The sequence below is a fragment of the Melanostigma gelatinosum genome (assembly GCF_949748355.1).
Source record: "Melanostigma gelatinosum genome assembly, chromosome: 18".
In the NCBI taxonomy this organism is placed as follows: Eukaryota; Metazoa; Chordata; class Actinopteri; order Perciformes; family Zoarcidae; genus Melanostigma; species Melanostigma gelatinosum.
In genome coordinates, this window is record NC_136651.1 from 10,789,308 (window position 1) to 10,813,660 (window position 24,353).

The 24,353-nt window shown below is 42.7% G+C and overlaps 2 protein-coding genes across 2 annotated transcripts; one reads left to right on the forward strand and one right to left on the reverse strand.

Moving 5' to 3' along the window:
- Positions 1-12: 12 nt before the first annotated feature.
- slc20a1b (solute carrier family 20 member 1b) lies at positions 13-11,607 on the reverse strand. Its single transcript, XM_079289081.1, has 11 exons — positions 11,355-11,607; positions 9,549-10,216; positions 9,298-9,438; positions 8,375-8,460; positions 8,029-8,125; positions 4,593-4,712; positions 3,098-3,379; positions 2,362-2,971; positions 2,043-2,228; positions 1,827-1,911; positions 13-1,607 (listed from the first exon to the last, which is right to left on the reverse strand). Exons 2-11 carry the CDS (start codon positions 9,898-9,900, stop codon positions 1,452-1,454), a joined length of 2,115 nt encoding a protein of 704 aa, XP_079145207.1. The 5' UTR covers positions 9,901-10,216; positions 11,355-11,607; the 3' UTR covers positions 13-1,451.
- Positions 11,608-14,922: 3,315 nt separating this feature from the next.
- Positions 14,923-20,135, forward strand: stard7 (StAR related lipid transfer domain containing 7). Its single transcript, XM_079288798.1, has 8 exons — positions 14,923-15,824; positions 16,064-16,227; positions 16,327-16,376; positions 16,666-16,776; positions 17,378-17,460; positions 17,545-17,644; positions 17,737-17,821; positions 18,062-20,135. The coding sequence occupies exons 1-8, from the start codon at positions 15,367-15,369 to the stop codon at positions 18,238-18,240; spliced, it is 1,230 nt and encodes a 409-aa protein (XP_079144924.1). The 5' UTR covers positions 14,923-15,366; the 3' UTR covers positions 18,241-20,135.
- The last annotated feature ends 4,218 nt before the right edge of the window (positions 20,136-24,353 follow it).

Sequence of the window (24,353 nt, forward strand, 5' to 3'; positions counted from 1 at the left end):
ATTAGTAACAAGTTCAACACCATTATTTTCCCATTTTTATTTGTTGTTTTTCATCCACAACTGTGGACTAGAGTATGTTGATGTGCATTAAAAAAAAAAAAACTAAAAAAAATGTCTTTGGTACCTAAAGGGAAAAGTAAAACAGTTAAGGCAACTACAGCAGCTATAGATCTGATATGCATTTAGTACTGCAGCCAAAGGACCACACATGCAACGTATGTCCACCCTTAGTCAAACAAGATACCAGATCAGCTTAACACCAAACCACTCAGAACTTCCAGTTTTTGGGTTCCTGCTATCTTTTACAACCTTAAAATCGCCTTCAGGATGAGAAAAAGAGAGCGGATAGCTACAACTACCAAATGTTTAGGCAGGTGCAAATATCACAGAAAACATACTGGGAAGTAGCCAATACATGTGACCTGGAAACATAACGCTGGAGGAGGCATTAAGCATTTAACCATCAAAGATGATGCAATCAAGTTTTAACAGGAGACTCGTTTGAGAGCATGTGTTCCTGTTAGTCAACATTCTGGTGGTACATTTCTCAAAATTCAAGTAACCAATAATACCAGACGAAGAGCGAGAATGTGGAGACTCAGGACATTCTGATGGACTGGATTGCAGGAGTTATCATTTCCTGCCAGAGTGGGCCGACTTCAATGCTATTGCTACAGTATTTCACATACTCTGCAGGTGGTCATACAGCTGGTACTGACAATTATGCCATAAACACTGCAGGAATGTGATCGAATGTTTAAGCATGTTAGAAAACACAGTCAGCCACCTCTCTGAATCAACAGTTCGTGACTTTTCTTATATACCAAGAGAAGGGGAATAGCTAATGTACCACAGTTTAGGAGATACAAGCCAGATTGAAAACATTTCATTAATAATTACTTAGAAATGAAAATAACACATTCAAACCTAAAAATACTGCTTTTGCATCTACGTTACTTTCAGCATGTGTTATGACTTACGTTAAATCTGCAAAAGGCTTACACTGCATCTTGAGTTGCTCACTTCTTTCTAACGTGTAAAACAAAGTTAAAAGCAGAACATGGTTGTATTTACATAATTGCAAAGTAAAATAGGAAATTTAAAAGAAAATGCAAAAATATAAATGAGTTGACGCTTTCAGAATAACTCGTTATAGAATGTTGCGATATGAAAAAGCAAGCCGGAACAAGGAAATGCAAGCTTCCCGCTCGATATCATGTGGCCAGAATGGAACAAACAGCAAATTCCAGGTTGAAAATGATGCAGCAAAGAACCACAGGCCCATAATCACAAGTCCTGTTCAAATATTTCTATTTTTTTCTCCTTTTTCTTCCAAAGTTGTTGGCTCGAGGTAAGCGATATATTCTGGCCTTCCAACTCTTTTCCTTTTCTTTTGGTGCGCACTGAAGCGGTTTCTTTCTCCTCCCCTGGTTGGGGGTGCAGCCCAAGGCTCAAAGGATGCCGTAGATGAAGATGGCCATGATGGCGGCACTGATCAGACCAGAGATGGGCACAGTCACAAACCACGCCAGGAAGATGTTCCTGAAGAGACGCCAATCTACCGCCTTCTTTGAGCGCAACCATCCGACTGCAACCACAGAGCCCACCTAGAAACAAAGATGGCCGATCAATCCCATCCTCTTACTTAAACGCATGACTTCTAATCATCCGTTTGCATACCTAAAACGTTATGGAGGAGAAAGTTGCTCCACATTTGGATGGTGTCCCAGACTGGGATCCTGTTTACCGTAGCCTACGTCACACTAACTAGCCTCTTCCCCCGTGTCTCAGTCTAGCTCCCAAACCACAGGGTTTGACCCACTTACCTTGCAGTGGGTGGTGGAGACAGGCAGGCCAATGTTAGAGGCTACCACGACAGTCACGGCTGAGGCCAGTTCGATGCTGAAACCACTGCAGGGGAAATAAAAAAAAAACAGTCATGTCTCTCTCTCTTGTAGTTGTGTCTGAGCATGCTTTGCTAAAATTCTAAATCTGGTAATGTCTGAAGAGGATGTGGTTTATATAAATAAGGTAGTCTGTACCTTGAGGGGGTGATGGGAGTAAGGTCCTTGCCCATAGTCTGGATCACTCTGCGACCCCAAACCCAGAGTCCAGCACAGATGCCCACGCCACCGTACAGCAGCAGCCAAATGGGAGTGGGTTCGTTTGAAGTCACACTGCTGGTCGTGTAAATCAGCCACAGAGCTACCAACGGGCCAATGGCATTACTGCAGAGGAAAGGATTACATTTTAACAGATATCAAGGTTCAACTCACAAGTCAGAATCTTTGACAAGTAAAAATGTCATCCATCAGCCTGATGCCCAAACATGACGCCGGCTTCATGAAGGACTCTGCATACCTCACGTCATTTCCTCCATGGGCAAAGGATCCAAAGCAGGCGGTGAGAATTTGGAGGAACTGGAAGAGAGTGGACACTTCTGGCTTGTCTGCGTCATGCCTATCATCATCCAGAGAGCTTTGGCTGCTTCCTGTGTCCTCCTTCGCCATTTCTAGCGTCACGTCTCCCTCTCCCAGAGCCTCGGGAGTCGTGTGCTCTGCCACAGCGTTGCAGTAGCTGGTGTAACTGTCCATACGCACGCGCTTCCTTTCCTGACCCGCTGCCCCCGTGCCCTTGTCTCCTTCCTCGTAGGCACGGTACTCCCCTTCTTTATGCTTGAAGTCTCCGTGCATGCCGATGATGGCCATGGTGTAGGAGGTGTAGCTGTTGTTGCGCCGGATTGGTCGGTCCCCTCCCTCGCCCATGCAGTCGCCAACCTTGGCCAGGTGGAGCTTGTGCAGCAGGTCCTTGTAGAGGCCTGAGTCCTTGTGGACCGTGTGGTACTGGCTGTAACCGTTACTGGGAATCTGTGCCGGCCTGTTGTTGAACTGGACCTCTTTGTTGAACTGGACCTGATTGGCCGAATTTTGCTGGTTGTTGACCTGACTGTCTGATTGGACCCGTTTAGGAGCTGCAGGAATTGGTCAAAACAAACAAACAAACAAACCTTTAAGTCTTATGTTGTATCAACTTCATGCATCTCATACCATTAGGCTGCATTATTTTAATAGCATGTCAATGTTGCTGGTACACTTACCACCATTTGCATTGCTGTAGTCCGAGTCATCAGAATCTCCAATGTCAAACGCCACCCTACGTTCCTTATTATTGTCAACATCGTCACAATCTCCAATGCCAAATGCCACTCTGCGCTCCTCCGGGGCATCCTGTGACTGGTCAGAGGGGCTTTGATTGACAGCTGGGGCGGGAGGCGTCGACGTCTCCTTGGCGGCCTGTTTCAGGATTGGACAGTGGGCCTCCCTCAGCTCCCTCTTCTCCATCAGGGGGCTCTCAGATGGGCTGGCAGACTTGATATCTCCTGGTAGGGGAGGAGTTGGGAGTGAAGAGGTCGATTGGGTCGTGTCCAAACATGCACAAGCAGAGAAATACCAGCACAGCACATGTGTTCCCTCTCAACCAGAGCTATAGGGAGTCACGAGAATGACATAACCACGAACACCTTTGTCCTATAAATGCAACGTTACCCGTGTTCACAAGATCCGATAAACTGATTATGACCTTACACGGAACATATTTACACTACCGCCAGCAGCTTAACTTATGAAAGATGATGAGACTCGGCACAGCCGGAGGCTCACGTAACTTTTGTTTGTGGATTTAAAGTGAATCAGATACTTGGTGCCAATATTTTCTATGCCGTAATCCTAGGAGTATTATGAGCAGTGGGCCACATTACATCATCCAAACGGGTCATGGCCAGACATGAAGCATTCAGTCACCCTCAGCACTCTACCCACACATGTAGCGCAAACGCCACGTCAACGCTTTAAGTTAAGCTAGGCTTATTTCAGTCAATGAGCTGAAGACCAATTAGTGGATCACTACGACCCAATTAGGCTGCTAGTCTACAGAATGGAGGCCGATGCAGACTAATTGTGCTTGGCCAGAAAAAGCTGCTGCTTCTTGGTTACTTGACAGGTATGGTCAATAGCAAACATTTTAAGATCGGTCCGTGTGACAGTTTTATCAACATTACTACAAGTAAAGAAAACTAACTTTCTTTGAATGTGTACGCTTTGTAAATGGTATTAATGAGAACAAACTGCTATTCTGTAATTGTTAATGCCGTAACAAAGAAGGCAAGACGTGACCTGTTGTAGGGACAACTGAATACAAAGCATTGTATTGTTAACAATTGAGGAAACCACTAAACATTCATGAAGGTTAACATGAATGCCGTTGCCCTGGCACACTAGAAACCACACTATTGGCGCGTTAATGTGGATGGGGTTTCACTTTAATCCAGGATTATAGAACAAAAACTGGTGACAATAATTTCAAATGATTTTCATTAGAGTGACTCCAGTATGACAAAATATCCCTGAGCTCCAGTTGCTGGATTAAATGAGACCTCAGTGTGAATAGTTTGGAGGTTACAAGTGCGATGCGAAATCCCCGCGTCAATGGCGGTGAGGAAAACTATAATTTCAGCGGCCAGCAGAAACTGGTGACAGGGATTTGAAAACTGAATCATCTTATGACCAAAAAATAAAAACATGAATGTGACTTACGTTCAATCTTCTTCTTGAGGTGAGGGCAGACAATAAACCAGACAACCAGGGCGGTCAGCACAGAGAAGCCCAATGAGATGAGCAGGGTGACCCACCAAGGGATGTTGTCAAATCCGAGCACTGAAGGACCGCCAGGTGCCCGGACAGAACCACACACACACACACGAGAATAGAGAAAAGGCAGGTTTAACAAACAAGGCAGCCGGTGCTACCTTTCTTGGGGGACAACAGAAAAAGTTGACAGAAATAGCAAACTTAAAAACTATGTAAAAATATAAAAAAGACAATTTGTGTAAGTCAACATGAGGTCAGGTTTGGAGGAACTTGTGTTCTTATATTAAAACATAGATGGCACCAACAGATGAAAGTCAACTACAGGGATATAGCAAAGACTTCAATAACATCTGAGCTCTATTGCTAAGAGTATGACTGCATTGCCACATCCTAGTTAAACATGGAAAGCATGTGCACCCCTAGATGTGAACAGTTCCACAACACTGAAATGGGTGACAGAGCAAAAAGATGTCACCATGACCCCAAAATGCCCTGCGGGCACACGGCAATGAGTTCCTTAAAAGGCGCCGTTAATTAAAGGAGAAAAGAAAGAGGGGGGGGGGTCCTTCACTGTAGCAATAAGGACACGCTCTTGCCAAGACTGCAGCAAAGCTGGTGCAGCAGAGCTACAGATAATGCAGCACATGCCAGCAGGAAGAAACTATTCACATTCGCCCAGGGAAGCAGTGGTCTTTGTCATACCAACGAGGATGCAAGTCAGCAGTGTGGTGAGGAGAAAAACAAAAACAAGAGCTGCGGAAAATTCCAACAACGGCACTTTGGATGAGGTGACCTTGACCATGCATAATAAAAATTTAAAAAAAACAGAAGAGCCAATGCTAAGTGATAAGAGTCGGCGTGTTGATGTGAGTTTATGGCGCACTCTTTCAACTGAGTCACGCTGCAGCATGAGACCGCAGAGCACCGAACTGATGTTTATTTAGTTACACAATGGAAGCCAACTCCAGGCAGGACAGGAGAGGAGGCTCTGTAACAGCTGTGGCTCCCGTCTTTCTCCAGGGTGCATCGGCTCACACATGTGGTGGGACACCAAGTAACAGGTGGGATCCAGCGCCACAGTACCGGGCTGTGGCACCACCAGGAATGCAACAAAATACGCCACAAAAAAAAAAAAAAAAAAAAAAACCCAACAACTGACAAATGGGGCCTGATGAAAGTCACATGAATACTCTTTGTAGGAAACTTCTTACAAAATATAAAAGAAAGGCTTTAGAAAGCCAGCCTAGGTCTGATAAACACTCCCACACAAAGGGGTGAGCTTATACCACAGCCATGCAGTGGCATGAATGGGACTGCACAGGAAATTGACTTTAACCACAGCTGCGTTCCAAACCCCTCCCTTAAACCTCTGTATCCCAGGGCCTACATTACACAATAACATAGTTTGTTGTTTTTTTCCACTACCGTATGTGCGTCTCACCACCAGCCTAAATTGCAATGGCTTAAAGTGGCAGTTTATGACTCACCTGGCAAGGAACCGTCAGGCATTTGTCCTCACTTTTGTCTCGAACTAGGTGTAGCACTTAGCAAGAGCATTATGATCAACTGACAGCTGCATTAAGTCTAAGCACTGAAACGATCTGTTAGCCCAACGTGCACTCCTGACAATAAGTATCTAGCCATGATAATAGCAGCCCCTGAAGCACTGTGGCTGGGGTTTAAATAAGTCACGTACACTAAAATGTGTACATCAGTTTTAGGTTGCTGTTTGCTTTGTGTCCCCAGAGCAACAGACGCTACTGGGTGTTTGTTTTTCAGAGGGTAACCCAGGCAGAAAATTTGTATCCAGCTAAACGCATTGAAGCTCATCAATTGAGGCTGATGTGGCAGGGGGGGGACATACACTGGTATGCAATACAAACTGTTTAGACCTAGCATATGAAGCAGGCTTTTGTCTGAAGGCCAACAACATGGACAGGATTCATGGATCAAAATGAGCTGATTTAGTAAAAGCAATAAACAGTTACTAGTTTCTCTAAAAGGAGTTTACAGTGATTTCATACCAACTCAGAAAGCACCATGTCTTCATATTCATGTGACAAACTCCCTTAAAAGGGAATAAGAATCATATCCTAAGTCTGTTTGTGTGGTATTTATCATTTTTCAATTGCAGTGGAGTGACAGCACATGAGATATACAAGTCACACGAAGCTTCATCTGTAAAGGATCGACAGCTGACCCTCAGATTCTTTGGCCCAAATTGCATGCACATGCTGACTTGAGGTCTCTGGCACTGGTGTGTGTATAAATAAATAAATAAAATATATATATATATATATATATATATATATATATATATATATATATATATATATATATTTATTTATTTATTGAGTAAAGGAATGTGCTGTGGGATGCCTGGTGTCCAATCGCAGCACTGTGATAAGATCTAGATTAGGGAACCAAATGTACTGTACTCCGCTGGGTGCAGATATCATAAACCAGCAATATAATGAGCCGTTGTTGTGTTGTGTGCCAGTGTAGCACACCATCCATAACGTGGCCTGAAATAAACATGGGACATCTTGCGTTGGACAATAAAGTGGCTCCATTGTGGTCTCCTGGGGGCTTTGACACCGAGCTGTGCGAGTGGTGACCAGTTTAAGAGGACGGCTGGGTTTGTTAAGGTGTCTGAAATGCAATCTCGCACCTTTTTTTTTTAATGCGAGGTACCCAAGTACAGGTCCTCGTGTACAGTGTGAGGGACTTCACACAGCTGTACAGAATGCGCCTGACTAGGCCGGGTTAAGGGCTATGCTGGAACTGCAAGTGCTCTCCTCTCTGTGAGTGCGCTGCTGCGCGCACACAAGCCCACAATATCTGGTCAAACTCTGGCCTGTAGTGCCATTTAACGGCCCAGGCCAGCTAACATCTTGAACTTTTAGGCCCTGCAGAGAGAAGAAAACAAAAGGAGCAAAAGTTGCTCATTTAATGAAGAGATTCTGGAAGATGAAAAGCCAACAAGTATTTAGAGCATTACTAGACTAAATCTGTGGACAACTATGACAGTTTCCAACAACATCTTTACTTCTCTTTTCTTCCTGAAGGGCAGACAGTGACGTTAAGTGAAATTTTATTTCCATCTCCCTGATGTGCACCACTCTAAAACCTCATTCCAGCTATGACCCACATAGAACCACAAGCACGAGGGCTCCAAAAAAACATGTTAAAATAAACACAGCTTCTGTAAAAAAAAAACAAAGAAAATAGAAAAAAAAAGAAGAAAAAAAAAGAAGAAAAAAAAGGTAAACAGTCTGGTTCAGTCTGGAGTACGTGTGGGCATCCAGCTGTCTGAGGGAGCAGTTTATTTTCGGCTGTGGACAGGCATGCAAAGCAAAGCGACTGAACCAATGATACTCACTCGGAGCGCCAGTGTACATGATGGAGAACAGGTTGATTCCCATGGTCACAGCGTAGAACACAGGCAGCGCCCTCAATCCATTCGGTACCGGGTCTTTCTGCAGGGACAAAACAAGGCACGCGGTATGAACAGAGATTCTATTGTCAGGTTACAGTCATTTGATTCCAGATGTTTGATGTGGATAAGGAACAGAGGACAGTAGCTTCATTCTCACCATGTAACAAACATTTCATTTTGGCAGCGTACTAGGGCAGTGTTTAAACAGACCTAAAACGTATCACCCCGGAAGGTTCGAGTCTCACTTACAAAAACGCATACCATCACAATCTGATAAAAGACAGCTTACCTTGCGTAAGATGAACATGCGCACAAAGTAGAAAACAACGGCAGACATTATTCCCGACAAAAGAGGACTCAGGAACCAGGAAGCAACTGCAAATTATAAAAGATATGAGCAATATAAAAGAAAGGTAATATCTGACAATCCTTTCACAGGAGATATCATCTCGGCTTTTGTGTGTCAGGTCATGCCACTTTCAACTATTGAGCAACCATAATCCTTTCCCTGATAAAGGAGACGTTCTTTTGCCATTTTGGCAGCACAGCTACCTGTCCCATGGACCGGCACGGTGGGTCGTTTTATACTTCTGTCAGTCAATCACCAAGAGTTCTTGTTGTGCCCTCAGTATAAACATTTCAAGCCCTTCCCATGACTGAATAACATTAAAATGGTATTATTTCAGATTCTGCTTTTCAAAAAAAAAAAATGGGAAGTCTGGTTTACATCAGGTTGGGCCTTTCCACGGCGCAACATAGACCTGAAATCTACAATATAATGCAACAGCGTGTGAATTTAGTTCAGTCACTGTATTTTCCTGTAAAGCGTTGAGTAAATTGAGAAAATTGCCCCATATTCTCTGATGTGCATTGAGCTCATGGATAGTAGATAGTCCATTAGAGACTACTGGAATCATTATTGATTGATGTACAAAATACTCACAATTAAAGTTTAAGTTTTGAAACACAGTTCATATTTTAGGTGTTGTGAATTTAGCTCTGAATCGGCAACAGCTATTCATAAAATTCTAACACCTGAATGTTGACCCCAGCATTGAAGCTCCTCAACACAGACGCAAAACTGGCTGATGAATTCTCATAAGACTGCATTACCAATCACACCCTGTCATTATGTTAATATAGTCTATGATCTATATGAGCAAAACACTGGAGGACATTTCTAGGTCAGCTGATTAAGAGTGGGTGACTTACCGATACGGAGGAGTTCAAACCACCTGACTCCCTGCTGACCTCTGGCAACCAGCGAGAAGCCTATGGTAGCACCAACAATGCAGTGTGTTCCAGAGATGGGGAGCTTAAGGAAGGAGGCGGCCAGCTGCCACACAGCAGAACCTAAAGAGAATAAATGAAGTGATCACATTAGACATTGCATCTTGGGTCTGACAATTTCTATTCGCCAGGTTCAACGGCCGTAGGTGTAACGATGTGTTGCAGGTACTCACCGAACATGGCGCTGATAGATCCAGCCATCAACACATGCTCGGAGCCGTTGTACATGTTCACATCGATGATGCCCTTCCGGATGGTTTCACTCACTTTGGCCCCAAGGAGCACAGAGCCCACGGTCTCGAAGACGGTGGCCAGAATGCACGCCTGTCGCAAGGTGACCACTCCGGAGCCGACGGCTGTGCCAAACGAGTTGGCGACATCATTGGCACCCACGGAGAAGGCTAGGACGAAGGCGATGATGAAGCCGACAACCAGCAACCAAGTGTACTCTGTCAGAGCAGTGTGGGTACTGGCTAGCCCCACCGTGGCGGCCAGTATTATTGCAGAAGCAGTAGTTGATACCATGATTATAGACTAGAGAGAAATTGCTTCACAATCTTAAAAGGTAATGAATGCCTGTCAAAATAGCACAGTGTAAAATTAAGAGGTAAATGGTCAAATAAATAATTAACTTCTTTAGAACTGCCTGTATTTAGCAGGGTTCTTTGTGCAAATTAATACGTTTAACTGGTACTGACCAGAAAACTAGAGTTAAAGTGTGGGCCTATTGCTATCCTGTAATTAAACTAGATTTTTTGCTATTTCTTTGGTGCTGAGACATCAAACTGATTGAATAGACTGCCATTGTGCAACTGTAACTGCAGATGAGCAGGGGTACATGCTGAAAAGAGAAAGAAAAGACCTGCTTTAATAACAGCTTATTCTCATTCAACCTTCATGTGAAGGGTCACGTGCAGAAAAGACACTGACAACAACGCTAATCAGGGAGGGTGTCAAACCAGCATCGTTGAAAACCGAATAAGAACAACGCAACAACAGGGACCGTGGAAAACCAGTAACGTTAGTAAACACTCGCACTGGAACAAGGGTCTCTAGTAAATGTCTTTCCTGAAAACCAAACGGGAAGCCATTTTTGTTAAATGTCGCAGGAAGAAACCGGGGGTTATATTACACGAACGTCGTCTAATACACCAGACTTTTATATATATTATATATATATATATATATATATGATTTATTGCTGGCCATGACTACCGTTACGAGATAAGGTGTGCCTTATCCATAGTAGACTTTACAATCGTTCATCGTTTCTACGAGTGCACGTGTCGTCATCCATTCATAGAACACAGCCCTGAGCACGAGCGCCATCTGTTCGCACCGCTTCACGGGTTCAAACAGAAACCAGACTAACGTCAGTATTTCATTCAATGATTTGGCTATGTCCGTTTAAATTGCTATTGCGCTTTTAATCGCATTTCCTCGAATGTTTGACGTGTTTTTTTGTTAAAAGGGGGTGCAACCGGAAGTGACTCAGTGAGGAAACACAAGCGCCGACTGACTGGGGAGGCAGGCACCGTTGTGTGTCGTGCCCTTTTTAATAGAGTGTATGATGGACAGATGGCGAGCACCGTAAACGTCGGAAATTAACGTAAAATACTCCTTTGGTTGCGGTGGTGTCCCCCGTTCACCTTGGTTCGAGACAAACGTTACATAGTTGTGGCGTTAATGTTAACGGTAACAACCATCATCTCTCCCAGGTCAGACAAGATGTTTAACTGAGCAGCTACAATGATGTTAGCTAGGTCTCAACTCTCGCGTACACTTAACGTTACGTTAGCAACGTTACCTTGCAAACACTCAGATAATTAGCGTTAGTGGTGAATACACAGAACAATGATTTATTTTTCCGGCTAGCTTTAGCATTAGCTTTACGTTTATCATCGAGGCGTTACGGCGTCCAGCACACAAAACACCAAGAGCCATTTCTTCTGATAGAAAGTCTAAATTATAAAACTTACCACACGTTCCAGTTGTCGGTCCTGTGAAGATTTCTATCCGGTAAAGCTAAATAGCGCGCGCACAGACAGTGTCGTTACGATAGCGCGCGCGGGATAACGAACAAATTAAACTGATACGGAAACAAACTCCCTTGCGTTTATAAGATAACGTTACTACGTCAAATGCTACTAACGATTATCCGACTCGATGTGAAATAACTCAAATCCAGAAACGTTTCCGTTTGAATTACAGCTTCGCAGTGCGTATGTAGAACTCGCTTATACCGGTAAACGGAACAGGGGGTTTCTTTTTTATTGGATACACCCTTCACAAGCCCCGCCCCCCACCGGCCAGCTGTAGGCGAGACTTCTTTTTCTTTTTTTACTCATCACGCGCTCGGTGGATGTACGTCAGAATATCTTACTTCACGAGTCTTCTTTTACAACTTTATATTATTATATATTCCTTCACTTTATAGTTTGCTGCCACCGCTATTCAAATAATCTGGTTTGAATCCATGCCACTAGGATAATAAATGATGTGTATTTATGTAGTATTAGGACTCAAAACCTAGTGAGTTTATAAAATAAAATTCATTGCTATGGATTAATCCACCCAACAGCATCAGCTTTACCTCAACCTTTTTAAACATGAATGCAGAACTAATAATAATCCAAGAATATAATACTAAAATAAAATCACACTGACACTATTTTCTGCATTATGCACTTTAGGTCTACTTTATATAACTGGTAACACTATGCTTTTCCTGAATTGACATTTTGAATGCAGTAATTCTAACTGTCATACCTTGTAATGCGACCAACTTTCAGACAAAACCTTGAATGCACATAATAGACAAAAAAATACAATTAACCCTGCAACAACTGCTTTCCCAGCCAAAGGAAACAATGGCCCGTCAAAACAGTGCGGAAAAACACCCGGTGGTGGTGATGTTGACTGCTTTACAGAAGACGTGTCATTCATTGAAGTGCATCCGACCGAACATGATAATAACATTCACTCTCTAACAATAGTCGTTTCCTTTGGTGACTGTTATTTTATTGTGTTCAAGAGAGACGTGATATGCTAAATGGAGGAACTGCTAGATAAGCATATATCAATTTGACTCACCAATAGTTTAGGCCAAAACGTGTATTTGCATGACAGCAACGAGATTAGAATTCACAAAACACAACACAATAGGTTATTTATACATCGGCTGGTGCTGTTATAACAGCACATATAATTATTATTACGACCTCACTCCCTCCGGTGTCTCTCCCTACTTGACGTCTTTTGAGGATCATGGAAAATTTCTCCGTTCCCAATCCATTGAGCAATTTTGAAGTTGATAGAACTTCAATTTCAAAATATATATTTTGCGTCTTCTTCAACTTCTCAGAAAAACCTTGTTACTCAGTAATGCGCCTTCTTGTTTACTCCCTTGCCAGGGAACAGAAACGTGACCTCGAGATAATGACGGATAAGATAGTGAGATTGTCAATGTCATAAAATAACTCGGAATTCAGGTTTACTGATGTTTGTTTTTCTAGCTTCTACTCCAATAATAATCAAGAATACCTAATTCAAACATACTTGAAATTGCAGAGAGCCTGCTTATTTTTTTAACAATGGTCAAATGCCAAACTCACAGAAAGGACACTTGATGGAATATAGTAATTTTCCTTAATGCAATATATCGGCGAAATTACGAATTAGAGCAGTCAGAAAATCGTCGACTTGTTTTGTGTAACAGATAAGAAAAGTGAGACAAAGCCACATGCTGTGTTTGCACAAGGTTCTTTAAAAACATCTTGTCTCATGGTCTTATGCACTGGTGTACTCAGTGGACTCAAGAAGTGCCCTCTAGGTTGCCCTGTATAAAACATAATGAAGGGCCTCTAGGGTGCCCTACCAGTATATAAAACATGATGAAGGGCCCTTTAGGGTGCCCTGTATAAAACATAACGAAGGGCCTCTAGGGTGCCCTACCAGTATAGAAAACATGATGAAGGGCCCTCTGGGTGGCCCCTAAAAGTGAAATGAAAACATGATGCAGTGTCATAGGCTGCCCAATATGCTAGAAAACTGTGTCATAGGCTGCCCAATATGCTAGAAAACTTTCTGAGCGCTGGTGCCCCACCGCATGCAGCTCGTGCCTTGTTTTTTCCATCACTGCCCCTCAGACAGCCTGAGTCCAGCAACGGTCTACTGACACTGAAATCCTTCACAGCTTGTTTTATGAGCAAGACACACGTGATTCATAATAAAATAAGATAAATCAAGCCAACACAGGGCCTGAAGTATTTGTCATATACACTCACTTTGTCAATGTAATCTTCGGATCAAAAATAATGCTATAGATTGTGTTAATATGAAGTGTATTTCGTTACCTCTGGCCTGTTTGTTTACAATTCCCGATGTGTTAAGACTGCATAAGATAATTTATTGAATGACATGGTTGGATAAATACACACTCTACTGTTGCTTTCATTGATTCCTGGTGAACCTATGACACCAGAGTCGTTGAGTGCAGTGTATACTACACCTCTGCTGATCAGAATCATTGAGGCCGCTTCTCTGATACACTATTTTAAGTTTCATTTGTGCAGCTTTTACTTAGCTTGTATGCTCCTATCAGACATGCAGGATCTATGTGCAGGATTCTAGGCAGGTCTATGTCAACACTTCTCTGCATGGTTAAACAGTGCCATCTGGCGTCATACTGTAATAACAGTTTTATAACTAAGATTTCTCTCTCTGCGTGTATCTTTTTGTATGAGCATTGTACGATTCAAATGTCAAAATCGCTCTCTTATTGTAGTTTAAAACCCCCACCCCCCCAAAAAAACCTACAACTAAGGGATAACAAGACATTATCAACAAATGGTCGCATTGAAGAAGTGTTAGACTTAAGGAACAATTAATCAATGCTCATTTTACAGCAATAACAAATGCATGTCATAAAAAATGTTTGTCACAAAGTGTTATCAGAACAGTAGTCTGGGTATGTTTATAAAGTGCTTTTTAGCAAGGTCACTGCAAGAACTAACTAGAAAGTGGTGTTTTTAGTCAATATCACAAATTGTTATATTTCCAGACAATAAAATAAGTTCGTTTTAACACAAAAGTATGACTGCTGCGTGCAGTAAATAATTGTTCCAGCTCAAACACATGGTGTCACTTGTGACTTTGAGTCTGAACAGCACTGCTGAAGGGTTAAACTCTGTGGCTACACTATACTTCTCTCCAGTGTGGGCTCAGCTTTCTGTCTGATCTTTCTGACACTGATCCTGGACTATGTTGGAAAATAACCCTCTCCTCCTGAACTTTATGATAAACCCGAGGAGCTGGGGCGCAACATTTGATCCCAGCTCATCGAAGAAACAGGAAAGTGGGGGAGCTTTAGGTAGAAGCTGTACATTGCGTACATGCTGGCACCCGAGAAGCTACATTTAAGACTGGCTCCCGCTGGGGCCAATCAGAATGGGCCTAGAGCGACAGACGTCCAATGAACGCCCGCTTCCTAGTTTGTAAGGCGGGACTTCCGAGCGGGTGTGTGTGAGACTAGGAAGAGGAGGTCAAATGCGCTGCTAGAGTTTTAAAAAAACGTGTGGCTATCTCCTGGAAATATTCACAGGTAGACTATTGTGTTGGAGTTACAGTAGACGATATAGTTTACAGCACCGTTATAAGAGTTTAGATTAAGAAGTGCGTGCTGCCGTATCGGGCGTGGTGTGTTCGTGTCGTAGTAATATAGGCAGATAACGATAACGTTAGCGAATGCTAACTGTAACTTCACATGTCGCGTGCTCGCATGCACTCGACGGCTCCATAATTGACCTTACAACCAGAATATAAGTATGACTGTCTAGTCAAACGTCCGTATTATCAGCTGTGCATCCGGTAATGCATGGTGCATGTCCACAGATCATTAGCTGTCGCTGCGAAGTTCGTTAGCCAACGTAAAGCTACTCCACTTGACATTTATTTTGTTTTTGGGAACCGTGTGTCACGGTCACAGCCGTCATGTTTCACTCTGTGTCCCGTCGTCCGATCTGCGAGATCGGTGCGAATACAATGAGGCTTCGGAGCAGCAGGTCGTTGAAGCGGACCGTCGAGGAGGGCAGAGAGACTATTGAGAGGGTCCCGTGGCTGGGCAGGGGCATGGGCCTGCTGCTGTCCTGGCTCCAGAGGGCAGGTGTCGGTGCCAGCGAGGCCGCAGCAGGATCTGGCCAAACGAGGAAGGGGTTCCTCTCCATATTTGCGGACCACTGCAGCTTTGTGACCGGACAGAGGCTGCGGCGTGCTTGCCAGATCGGCGAGCTGTACTCCAACCTGTACTCCGAGCGGACCAGGATGACCCTGGTCGGCAACATATGGCGGAGATTTAAGAGCAAGGACGCCCCGACTGGGAAACTTGTCGCGGCCCTGGCTGGAATCTTCCTGTGGGACAGTGAGAAGATTCAAGATGAGGAAATTCAAAGGTTTGATATCTTTCTTTAAAGCACACTGGATGCAAAAAATAAACAACACAGCCATTGTATCAGAACCCCACATATGGGAATATCCTTTAAATGATATTGTCCATCCCTCTAGCAGAGTTAAAGAAACTTGTAGCATTGATGCAGTTTTAGCTGCTCAACACCTTTTGAATAATACCGGTATGTAATGTCAGCTGTGCAGTGTGCTAAATAGCTGTCCTGTCGTTTGCATCCATTTGAAGGTGTGGACTTGAGCTACAGGCGATGGAGTCTATAAAATGTCTCAACACAACTTCGGGGACGAAGGCAGGACAGCTTGAACCCGGCTGGGAAGTCGTGGTGGAGAAGAAAGGCTTCGAAGTGTGGAAGCGACCGATACCCGACTGTCACCTCTATGAATACAGAGGTCAGCCCACTCGCAATCTCACGAGTTACTTCTGAGTTGTATCTGGTGCTTTGGTGCTTGTTGTATTGGTGTGACCTGTTCTCTGTGTGTTACTTGCAGTGTTGGGCTCCTACAACGATGTCACCCCACGGCAGTTCTTCAACGTACAGGTACAGACTTTTCTGATGTCCTTATGTGCCAACTATGGGAAATCTTTGTATTACTGAAATGGCAATTATGCAAGCAGATCCAACTGGCAATGGTAGTCATTTTGTGTGGGACCTGTTGCATGTTAATTTGTGCATGGATTGTATTTCTGGTATACATTGTTTGTCATTCACATTAGCCAGCTGCACTTGCACAACCAACATGCTTGTGTGCAGGACAAAAGCCACTGACAGTCGCTCTGTGCTATATTAAGCACCGTACCTGTGACTTATGCATTCTCCTTTCCCCCAGTTGGATACAGAGTACAGAAAGAAGTGGGATGCGCTGGTGATCAAGCTGGAAGTGGTGGACAGAGATGTCTGCACAGGCTCTGAAGTTGTGCACTGGGCGACACACTTCCCTGTGAGTTTCTGCTGACTGTGTGTTAAGGGCAGGGGTGGGCACCGAACTCCGGTATCAAACTGGCACCGGGGCAAAATTATTAAACACTGGAGTATTTATAAGCGCAGACATTTTTGGTTCTTTTCATCTGTACTATTTAATGTTTTGGTGTAATGTAATATCACGCTGCAGCACACATCTCCCTTGCTTTGTGTCAGGGGGTAGCTCCTCCCAACTACACACACACACATACGCACGCATACGCAGAGAAGTCAGCCAACAGCAGAGCAGCGAGGCCGCGGTGGAGACAAAAGTTAACCAGGTGATAAACCGGATAATCAGCCGGCATTAACATGTGAACCTGTAGAAATCTGGTCTTTCATCCACCACCGCTATGCTTAACACAACCGCAGCATTCTAGATCGGCAAATAGTAACAAACAAGCGATACAAGCGGTAGTTAATGGGGGAGGCTATTTGTCCTACATAATGTGTGTTTACAGAGAACTTTTTCCTTTGTTTCTTTATTTAGTTGTACAAGCAAACTGATTGACATTGGTTTATCATGTGGTTAAAATCAACTCCTCAGCTGTTCTTTAATCCGGTTTAATCTCTCCTAACAGTATCCCCTGTACTCGAGGGACTACGTGTATGTGCGCCGCTATGATGTTGACGTAGACAACAACCTGATGGTCCTGGTATCCAGGTAGAACTTCAAAAATAATGTGTCTCTGGGGTCAAATATAGTTTAGTTTTTGATACATTGCTTAACAAATAACTTCTGTTATAGAGGCGTGCAGCATCCAAGAGTCCCGGAGACTCAAGACTTTGTGAGAGTCCATTCATACCAGTCAAAGATGGTCATCCGCCCTCACAAGTCCTTTGATGAGGTTTGTGGTGAACGTGTTGCTACACAAATTACTTGAACTTGCATCCAGGATCCTGTTTTGTAGCCACTGAGTTTGTGTCTTGTTCTTAACAGAATGGATTCGATTACCTGCTGACCTACAGTGACGATCCTCAGACTGTCTTTCCTCGTTACTGTGTGAACTGGATGGTGTCAAGTGGTGAGCTGTTTGAAAACGTCTTAGGGCTACATGGAATGATTATTTTCACAATCATATTTCACTATTTTGTCCCCATTTAATTTACAATGACATTAATCAGCAAATCCTCACACATAAGAGCCTCACACTGCAAATGTTTTGCTATTTTGTTGGCTGTTGCATTCAGATTTCTGTGCATTTTTTAAACTTTCCTCCACATACATTTCATGTTTGGGTATACTCTCTCTTTGCACCTGGCAGGTATGCCTGCCTTTCTGGAGAAGCTCCATACTGCTGCCTTGAGGGCCAAGAACTTGGAAGTGGGGATCTACGACTACGTAGGCGCCATTAAATCCAGCGACGCCAACCGCCAGCCGAGCCAGGACCGCCTCAGTGGAGAAAAGCCGCACACGGGCGGCCCGGGACAGATCTACGCCTGAGAGACAGACATTTTATAGACCGGGGGTTATATTGGTTTGTTTTCACATGCATACGAACCGCAATCGAACCCTCCAGCCCCAACTTCATGGGTAGATCGCATGAGCTGCAAATGGAAGTTGCAACCTACATTTAGGACACATGTACAGTATGCCCATCCGTAGACATGGTTACATTGGTTGTAGATGAGATGTCACAAGAACAATGGACTGCCTGGGAATGGGCCTGTTGCCATATCATTTTTCATCCAGATTGCTGGCAATGGCACTGTTTTTGCTTAGCCAGGCAACGCGGCGTAGCATTTTCTATTATTTTTTTGGTAACAATGTGTCTGTTGGTGTGATCGCGTCAAAATTCCTAATGGTAGAGATGCTTTTTCCAAAACACTGTTTCTCTCGTTCTATCGTTCTGCGTCTTGCCACATTAAACGGGGTCTGCGGTGAGATCACAGCGAGATGTTGTGCAGTATTGGACATAGAATGGTAACTGATGAACATTGTCACTGTATTTAAACTACGGCCACTGACCGATGAAGAATCGCGGCCTTCTGCGGGGAATACTTTCTACCACGCTTCTTCATTTCATGGATTCAACAGCATAAATGATTTTTATGTGACAGGATGGGGTGGATTAAAAAAATAAATAATGATGCCATTATTTTGAAAATTTGTCCACAGAATTTAAAATGAAACCTTTGTGTTTTGGGGATGGCATTGTTTTGCTGTCAGCACAGGTGTAGGTTTCATGCTGTTTCATGCTGTTCAAGGCTGCCAGCGTTGACAAAAACAGCCTGCTGAAGATAAACCAGTCCTTTAACATTTGGGGCATAGTGTCTTATAACAACCACATAAATCCTCAAAAGCACTTCAGTTTAGTTCTACAAACAAGGCAACCCTACAGCGATGCATTTTAACAAATCAATATCCCTCTTTAGAGGAACTTGAAGCTATTCTGCCACATCACAACTCATTTGCGTTTCGCATGTGTGTAAATATATGAATTTGTCACATTCAGCTCAGATTTTTTTGTTTTGTTATCCTGGTGTCCGCTACAGACATTACAGGCGTTTGTACTGTGTGAGTTGTGTGTGTTGGTGTTTTCTTTAATATTGTGGGTCTTGTACATTCATAAAACTGTCGCCTGAATACTGGAAATCCCCGTTCGCAACAAGCTCGGTCCCATTTATCCTGCATCTTTGGTATTAATGTGGGTCCTACTGAATCTGCAACTCATCCATCCAAATCATCCTTGTTGCTTTTGTAATTCATGTTGCAGGGGGTGTTATGAATGTACAAAGAGCTTCCCAATTCTGTGGAGTAAAATATGGCCTAATAAAGTACACTGTTTACAGCCAAACAATCTGCCACAGATATTTAAAAATTTCATTTGTATTTAAAAAAATGTCTCATCTTGTACTAAAATGTTATGTGATGGTGGTACATCGGAGTGAATCAGGTCCAACATGTATGACTATTGAATATTATCATATCCCCACTGTGTCAAAAATGTGTATAATTCTACTCTGTACTGGAGTATTTCAAGCTATTTGATTTAAAATAACAATGGCAGAGTAAGTTTTGCAATACAATTATTTTGAAAGTGTGAGGGAGGAAATTAAATATTTTATGTACCTCTTGTATGGTCACACAAAACAGACTTAATAGATCACAATAACCCAATTACACATAATGCAACGTTTGCTAATGTTCAGCTTGCGACTGTATTGTAACTGTTAATGCTCTGTCATTTGTGGACACCTGCAGTCGTCTAAAAGAGTTGTTGCATACTGTTTTTGTTTTGTCTTTCTGCAGGCAGTAAAACATTTGTGATTACGGGAGCTACCACATGATAAATACTGAAGGAGCGTCTAATCAGATCAAATAAACAAATAAATATATATAACAAATCAAATATCTGTCTGTGTTCAGCTGTTCCTTGCAGAGCTTTCTTGGTTTTGAGCTTGTCTTGTAAGAGTAAAGGGTGAAAGGCTTTGTTTTAGTGCCAAGCAGCCAGCGTAGTCCAGTGTAATGGGATAATCTGTAAACCCTACACTCCCCGTCTGGGCGTAAGGTCAGCGACAGACTGCAGAGAGGCTCCACCGTTTACCTAAAGCACTGTCTGCTCAACTGATCAGCTTGGAACCAGATTAACTCTAATGGCAAACAACTGCAGCTGTGTCACAAATCCACACTACAAACTAATTACATACAGCAAGTACTTCATATTAATCATCATTGTATATTGTTTCAGCAGTTAGTACAGCTAGTTGTGAGCATTGCATTATGGGAGAATAGCATCCATCACACTACACACTCAAACCCTGCTTATGATCAGTATGTAGTGTGGCTTTGAGATATTGGGTGTGTGCGTAGTTAGGGAGATTGTCAAGCTAATATTTTTGCTGTGTTAAAAGACAACATTTTTATTATAATTTTTTAATCTCGACATATCCATCCAGTTTGATGCTTGATGACAAGTCTGGTTTAATAAATTAAAATGTATTGGTTAAATACACTGGTTGTGATTTGACTTATGGTACAACATACAAAAATATGACGCTCAGCACACTGGAGAAACACAACTAATATATATATTAGTGCAGTGTGTGTGTGTAAAGCACATGGAGTTGTCTCAGGGTTTGATTTACAGATCAGTGATGTCTTAACAGAGTGCACATTGTTTTAATGGATGACCAGCACTGTCTGAAATTCTTAGCCACAGTTAAAAGCCAAGGAGCACTTACAGTAATTGATAGTTTCCATAAATCTGCTTTTATGACACCAACCAGCTTTTTAGAAAAATGTTTTATCGATATGAATGCTGTAAACCCTGAGCCCCGATCTCTCCCCCACTCTCTTTAAAATCCAGTTTTGCCCTTCATTCAACATTTTAATGAATGCCAATCAAACACACTGTATGTTTAGATAATATGTATTGGTCATGGAGCTACATCTTAGAGTACATCATGAGATATATCAACCGGAATAACAATAAAAACAAAATCAATTTTCAGTTTATTGCCCTCTTTGGGATTTCATTTCATGCTTATGTCTAAATTCAAAAATCGCACAAACTGTACATTACTGACTTTTTAAAAAAATTGCTGAGGAATTGACAACAGAAGGCTGATCGTGCTCACAAGCCTCCAAGGCGCTTGGCAAAACCATGGACAGAAGATGCACTGCATGGTTAGATCAAGCACAATGGGGTCCTGGGCAAATACAGAGAAACAACACAGACAACCGTGGATCCAGCTCAAAACACTGCAGTCAAGGAACATGAACATTTTTTCATTTGGTTTAAATCTAAATGGAAGTAAAGGGAGAAAATCAATGAAACAACACATCTTTTTGCTTTCGTCAACCAACTCATCAAGTATTAAAACTCCTAAAAGAAACACATTGTCATCAAAGTATTTTCTTGCAGTTGAAGGACAATCCCACGGGTTGGTTTGTATCTGCAGTCCAAGAGTCGAGAAAAGTCCAAAGGTGTGAGGGAGGAGATCCAAGCTCATGGATGGATTTAAAAATTGAAAAAAAAGACAAATCTCACCATTGGTTCACACAACGATTGGAAAACAATTGTACACTTTTGCAGTTAAGACCAAGAATAATAATTTTAAAAAGCGATTAGTCATAGGTCACACTCACTGCGGTAAAAAGGGCTACACCCTTCCTGCGCACAAACTGCGTCAAACCCCGCCCTCCCGCCCTTCGCGCCCAACTCTACCAGCCACGACTGAAAAAAAAGTCTCAAACCTCTATCACTGTTTCATGAAACAAACATTAAAACATTAAACATTTTCCAACAAAAGATGTACAAGCAGGCCTGAAGAATGGTGGCTTAATCAAATAGGTTTTCCATCAGTCTGTTGGCTGTTCTTCAACTGATCAATGGAAACAAAGTTCGGGCGATCTTGTTAGGAACTGCAGCATTTCATAGAGTCCAGTCTCTGAAATTTTACATGTAATTGACTGAAAAATAAGTCAAGAGACACCAATGGACGCAAGAACGATAGTTGTTGCTATATTGCCGTTGTCCATCTTCGGGACATTTGCCGTCTTCTTAGAGTAAAGACACAACCCTGTCTGGCAATTTAGTTCTAACTAAGTTAACGGTCACTGAGTGCAATGTCAAGAGTCATGATACCATCAAGCTAAGGCAGCTGTTTCGCCAAAAGGTTTGACAATCTTGTTACCTTCTCTTGCGTCTCTTTCAGCTCCCATGGGACATCTTACTAAAATGAGAAGGCATGGTGCGATAATCAACTTAGAGCTCTGGCAACTGAACCACTTTGTGTGATGAAATTACACCACAATGCATATATTGATGCACCAAAGAGAAACTCTGCATTTGTATTTGACCGAATGGCATGGAAATGGGAGTACTTTGGGTGAAAACGGTGGGCGGCGGCGGTGAAACGGACCTCTGTTTTTCAGAACAATGAGGATGTTTCAAAGGATGCAGTGTGGCTGATGGGATGGCGTGATGGTTTTTATGCATGGATGATTGTGATACACAATTATGCGTCCTTACCTTGTTTTTGGTGTTTTTTCTTTTTTCAAACACTTACATGGAACACCACAATTACTATCTTTCAGGAGATGGATTTCAAACTCATGCGTGCAAATTTGACTAAAGACTGTTCTTTATGTTCTTAACAATTTATCATTAAAATATCTTGTTCTAAGCAAAGAAATTAAGTAAAATATTCTTCAGACAAAGGGTGAAAACCCAACAAACTATCAATGCAACACGACAAAAATGAAACGTAGTCATAACCTACTCTGTATTTAACGAACAACCTCTAGATCCTGTCTTTGGAAACTCACTTCTGTACATCTGGTCTTTCCAAGAAACCCACCTTTCCATCCTCTGGTCCCAAAGTCGGAGGTAGTTGCAGCCGGCTGAGTGGTGACGAAGTCGACTGGGAGCTCTGAGCTGTGTCTTGGGGTCCTCCAGCTTGCTCAACTGGAGACAGACTGTCCTGACTGCGTCCTCAGCACCCTTCAAGTCCTCATCTCCTGCCCCTCCTTCAGGCTAGGAGGGGTTGGTGATGTTCTCTTGGGATAGGTGCATGGGCAAGGAGGACTTGGTCAGGCTGGGATTGGACGTCGGTTGGGGAGTTTGGGGGGGCCCCCAGTTCCGCATTTCATAAATATTAATACAAAGTCCTCCCTCTCCAAATGGGTGGATTCTTTAATTTTGTTAGAGGGGAAGTGCTTTATTCACTTAATGGCTTTTATTAGTGCCCGGTCTTCAACTCTTTCATTAGCTAAAGTGCTGCTATAATTTACAGGGTAAAAAAAAGGGGGGGTGGTGGTGTCTGAGGAGGGTTGATCCTGCTGCTGCAGGACAGGCATGCAATAACCTCAACCACTGCAGCTTTTCCTACAAAAAGTAGCTATTTTCTCAGGAAGAACTGGAGACTATAACGTAAAAAACGCTCGACAGCATCCTCATTGACCGTATGGCTTCTTACATGTCGATGAACCAGCGTCCTGTTGCATATCTACATTTTTGAGAACCTCTCAAGATTAACATTGTTCAGAATCAGACAGTGTCAACTGGTGTAACCAGTAATTAATAGACAATAGCCCTTCTGACAATTAAATGGCTTCTTGTATGAGAGCGTAGAACTATTATTTTTGTGGTCTTGCAAAGCAGTTTTTCTCCTCGACCGCAGAGTGGATTCAATTCATTAGGGATCAACTATTGAGATATCTTTTTTATTTGCTATTGCACATTGTGGGCCGAGCTATAATATATTTTGGTAGATACACAAAGATTAAAGTTAGTTTTGTATTTTGAATATTTTGTACATCTCTAAAGTTATTTTTTTAAACATCTTTACACACCTATCCTTTACCGTTTTATACATTTTATGAAATATTAGATGAAATGTAAAGGCCAGCTTATTTAAAAAAGCTAAAATAAAAGCCAGAACCACGTCTTTGCAGCACAATGAAACAAGCTCATACAGCTCAGCTGAATTGAACGCATTTTTGTTGTAGAGTTCAATGAAGTGTAGTCTTAATTGTTCAAATTTTAATCTTTCTATATTATACCACAATCTCACGTATGCACTGGTGCAATCCATTGAGTCACTGGCGAG